This window comes from Panthera uncia, chromosome E3 (genome assembly GCF_023721935.1).
Source record: "Panthera uncia isolate 11264 chromosome E3, Puncia_PCG_1.0, whole genome shotgun sequence".
In the NCBI taxonomy this organism is placed as follows: Eukaryota; Metazoa; Chordata; class Mammalia; order Carnivora; family Felidae; genus Panthera; species Panthera uncia.
Window position 1 is genome coordinate 13,939,040 of NC_064815.1, and position 5,083 is coordinate 13,944,122.

At 45.8% G+C, this 5,083-nt stretch overlaps 1 protein-coding gene across 1 annotated transcript in view; it reads left to right on the top strand.

Moving 5' to 3' along the window:
• Window positions 1-1,408: 1,408 nt before the first annotated feature.
• SLC5A11 (solute carrier family 5 member 11) overlaps window positions 1,409-5,083 on the top strand; it is a 38,552-nt gene continuing 34,877 nt past the window's right edge. The window contains 2 exon segments of the mRNA XM_049638451.1: window positions 1,409-1,555; window positions 4,736-4,807. Coding sequence (XP_049494408.1) covers window positions 1,421-1,555; window positions 4,736-4,807 — 207 coding nt within the window. The 5' untranslated portion in view covers window positions 1,409-1,420.

Consider the following 5,083-nt stretch of genomic DNA (forward strand, 5'->3'; position numbering starts at 1 on the left):
GGGGCGCCTGGGTGGCGCAGTCAGTTGAGTGTCCGACTTCAGCCAGGTCACGATCTCGCGGTCTGTGAGTTCGAGCCCCGCGTCAGGCTCTGGGCTGATGGCTCGGAGCCTGGAGCCTGTTTCCGATTCTGTGTCTCCCTCTGTCTCTGCCCCTCCCCCGTTCATGCTCTGTCTCTCTCTCTGTCCCAAAAAAAATAAATAAAAAACGTTGAAAAAAAAAAAAAGACCTTTGTGGTTGCAATTATCTCACTCAGACACTTCAGGGAATATCTCCCAATTTTTTTTTTTAATTTTTTTTTTTTAACATTTATTTTTGAGACAGAGAGAGACAGAGCATGAACGGGGGAGTGTCAGAGAGAGAGGGAGACACAGAACCTGAAACAGGCTCCAGGCTCTGAGCAGTCAGCACAGAGCCCGACGCGGGGCTCGAACTCACATACCGCGAGATCGTGACCTGAGCCGAAGTCGGACGCTTAACCGACTGAGCCACCCAGGCGCCCCATTTTTTTTTTTTTAATTTTTTTTTTTTTTAAATCTCCCAATTTTAAGGAGAGCTGACTGGCAACCTTCATTCTGTTTGTAAACTCAATTGTCTTTTGGCCATGTAACTTAACATATTCACAGGTTCTGAGGATTAGAAGGTGCCCATCCTTGAGGGGGACATTCTGTTCCCCATAGGAATCCCTGAAATTGCCCACAGAAGTACAGTATACTGAGAAACAGCCGAGGACACAGTCGTTCAAGGCATGGATTCTGGAACAAGATTATTTGCCTTCAAGTCCTGTCTCTGCCACTTGAGCCATATTAATCTTAGACAAGTTCCCTGTGTCTCAATTTTGCCATCTGTAAAATGGGGACAAAAACAATAGTGCCCACTTTACAGGTTTGTAAACACTTAGAATGATGTAGGAGGTGCTATATATATTACAAAATATATTCAGTTTTACGGGCCTGGCCGACATTGGAACAAGACTAGTGTCCCGCCGACCCTCAGACAAGATGTTGGCTCGACTCTTGCCCACCTCCGAGGTTCCTCAGAAATGGGAAATAACTCCAGTGTCTTGTTTTACTCTCACTCTTGGTCATGTGCTCCTGAAGTGGGATGGGATGATGAAACCATCTGTACTGTTCACAGTTTGTTCTTAATATTTTGCCGAGTGAGTGGCTGAGTTGCTAAAAAGTAGCTGTTGATTTGATGTGACTTCAAATCATTCGTTTGCTGAATAAATGAGTGAATGGATGGGTGGATGGGTGGGTGGATCTGCCTTCCTGGGGGATCTGTCCCCACTACACATGTCTCCACAGGTGTCCTTTCGCTTGCTCCAAGGAGGTAGCCACGCAGAGGGTGAGGAAGTAGCTCTGGTGCTGGCATCTGACCCGCTTTTGCACTTCCCGCAGGATTGAAAGTTTGCTCAGGACCATGGAGAGCAGCTCCGGCAGTCCTCAGCCCACGGAGTCCGATCCCCTGGAGGCTTTTCCCCAGAGGAGCCTGGAGCCAGGTGACATCGCGGTGTTGGTTCTGTACTTCCTCTTCGTCCTGGCTGTTGGACTTTGGGTAAGCCAGGCCAGAGGAGGCAGAGGAAGAAACTCGCCCAAGGTCGTAAAGTAATTAGAACTTTAAACTTGTAAAAATACAGAGTTGACCATGGGTCAGGTGCTATCTTAGGCACTTTCATCTTATGCTATGTCATGTAATTTGCACAGATGTCTATGAAGAAGACGCTACTGCTGTACCCATTTTATAGATAAGGACACTGAGGCTCAAAAATGGAAACTCCTTGTATGTTAGTAAGTTAGCACAGCTGGGTTAGAATCCATATCTCCTTCACTTTGAAGCCCATATTCTTTTTTCTTTTTTAAAGCCAGCTTTTTAAAACAATTTTTTTAATGTTTTTTATTTTTGAGAGAGAGAGAGTGTGTGAGCAAGGACAGGGGAGGGACAAAGAGACACGGAGAGACACAGAACTCAAAGTGGGCTCCAGGCTCCATGCCGTCAGCACAGAGCCCGACACGGGGCTTGAACCCACAAACTGTTGAGATCATGACCTGAGCTGAAGTCGGACGCTTAGCCGACTGAGCCACCCACGCGCCCCAGTTTTTTTTTTTTTTTTTTAAGGCAATACAGTCACCAGGTTCAAATAAAAGCAACTTAGGGGGGGTCTGGGTGGCTCAGTTGGTTGAGTGTCCCGACTTTTGTTCTTGGCTCAGGAGTCATGATCTCAAGGTTTGTGAGTTCGAGCCCTGAGTCAGATTCTGCACTGATAGCCCGGAGCCTGCTTTGGGTTCTCTTTCTCCCTTTCTCTCTGCCCTTCCCCCACTCTCTCTCTCTCAAAATGAATAAACACTAAAAAAAAAAAAAAGAAAAGAAATAAATAAACATTAAAAAAAAACATAGTGAAAATTTCACTACTACCCTTCCCTTCACGAGTAACCACTGTTATAACCTTGTTTGTACATTAATTTGAGTTTCCTTATGGAAATCCAAGCAAATATTATCATGTATATTTACCTCTTTCTTAAATAGGAAGTAGGTTATTATACTGTTGTTTTTTTACCTTGCTGTTTTTCACCTATCATGATCTCTGGGATATCTTTTCATATCAGTGCATAGAAGCTTCCTTGTCTTTTTAAAAGTTGCACAGGATTGGGGTGCCTGGGTGGCTCCGTTGGTTGAGCATAGAACTTTGGCACAGGTCATGATGTTACGGTCTGAGAGTTCAAGCCCTGTGTTGGGCTCTGTGCTGACAGCACGGAGCCTGCTTGGGATTCTCTCTCCCTCTGCCCCTCTCCCCCACCCACGCTCCCTCTCTCTAAAAAAATTGCATTTATCTTATAATAAATGAGGCTGGACACCCTTACATATGTTTAAAGACCACTTCATTCCTTTCTGTGATGCACGGTTTCATATATTTTTCCCATTTTCATTAGGTTCTTGTTCTTTTACTTACCAACTTCTAGGAATTCTTTATTCTTTTAAAGTTCTTATTTGTTTAAGTAATCTCTACACCTGGCATGGGGCTCAGACTCGTGACCCCAAGATCAAGAATGACATGCCCCTCCTCTGACTGAGCCAGCCAGGTGCCCCTAGGAACTCCTTCCATGCTCAGAACATGAGTAATTTTGGGATAAGGATGCTGAAGAGAAGATACTGCTATCTGGGTTTTAGGCCATTTGGTACAAAAGACTTGAAAGCTGAGCCCCAAGGTGTCCCCACTTTGCTCCAACTATTTATACATCATTTTTCTACTCCTAACCCTTAGCTTTTCCTCCTCCAAGTCAACAAGGGGATGCAAGTGCTGGACGTTCCAAAGACCTTTCTCTGCACACTCCCCTGCCCTCCGCTCTTAGCAGGACATAGTGAGACGGAGGAGACATTGTTGAGACATTGTTGAGTTTTCGTGTCAGACAGCCTTGGGGTCAGGGTTAAGTTAGGGTGAGGTTGGAGGCTGGGAATCGGTATTTTCACAAGAGGACCAGGAGTCTCTGATATATTACTAGTTTGGGAGCCCTGGATTTAGATAATCCCTTTCAAGGAGTTCTTTATTTAAAAAAAAAAAAAATAATAAGTTTATTTATTTATTTTGAGAGAGAGAGAGAGAGACAGAGAATCCCAAGCAGGCTCCACGCTGTCAGCACAGAGCCCAATGTGGGGCTCGAACTCATGAACCGTGAGATCGTGATCTGAGCTGGAGGACACTTAACCTGCTGAGCCACCAAGGTGCCCCGGGAGTTCTTTATTTTATTTTATTTTATTATTTATTTATTTATTTTTATTAAAAAAAAATATTTTTTAATGTTTATTTATTTTTGGGACAGAGAGAGACAGAGCATGAACGGGGGAGGGTCAGAGAGAGGGAGACACAGAATCCGAAGCAGGCTCCAGGCTCTGAGCTGTCAGCACACAGCCCGACGCGGGGCTCGAGCTCACGGACCGTGAGATCATGACCTGAGCGAAATCGGACGCTTAACCGACTGAGCCACCCAGGCGCCCCTGGAGTTCTTTATTTTAAAAAAATACTTCCTGTGTCAGGAATGAGCTGGAATGAGCCTCAGGTTCGGTTTTCTATAGCAAGGTCATTTGCAGGGATGAAAAGGTACCATTTCCTGCCATGTCCTATCCAGTAAGAATCCCCTCACCGGCGTTTGCACCCAGGCTCAGAGACGTGCAACTGCTTGCCAAGATCAGACAAGCCACTTAGCAGCCGAAATGTGTCTATTCGAACACCTTCGATGCTTAGAAGCTCACTCCTTCTAAAGATGGTTTTGTTGGCCGGCTAAGGACATGGGCTCCCAAGGCTGACCTGGACCTGAATTCCCGGCACTTCCGCTCTCAGGAAACAATGGCACTAGAGTGACTTTATTTCTGAGTCTCATTTTCTTCATCTGTTAGATGGGCCTCATGATACCAACTTCATAGGAGTTTGTAAGGATTAACATGAGCTAAAGCGCAGAGATGCTTAGGGGCGTCTGATGGCTGTGCTCCTGTGACACTATGTAGCACTAACACTCAATAAATGGTGCCCCTTATGAGCTATCCTAGCGATGAGCAGGGGTTGTATTGACCTGAAGAATTTGTCTCCTCTAAAGCATTCAAATTAAAATCTTAAAAACCGTGGGTCCAAAGCACCCTATATTTGCTGTCCAGATCTGGCCTGCTGGACTCCCGGTTGGTTTTCCATGGCTTTGGCACTTCGGGATGCCTCTGACTGTTACCCACCCTTCTTCTTTGTTTCAGTCCACAGTGAAGACCAAAAGAGACACAGTGAAAGGCTACTTCCTAGCTGGAGGGGACATGGTGTGGTGGCCAGTAAGTGGTCTTTGGTTCAATTGAAGTCACTTCTTCACATGCTGATGGTCTGTCTAGCCTTTGGTCTCTCAGGACCCGGGTTGCACGTTGTGTGAAGTCACGGTCTAGAGAAGGCTTAGCTCCAACTCAATCAGTTAGGCTGGTTTCAGGTATGGTTGAGTGCAAGGGCTCAAGTGATATCATTAGGACCTGGTTTCCATCCCTCCCTCTCTTCTGCTCTTTAACCTTTCCTTCCTCCCTCCCTCTTTCCCTCCCTCTCTCCCTTCTTTCCTTCCT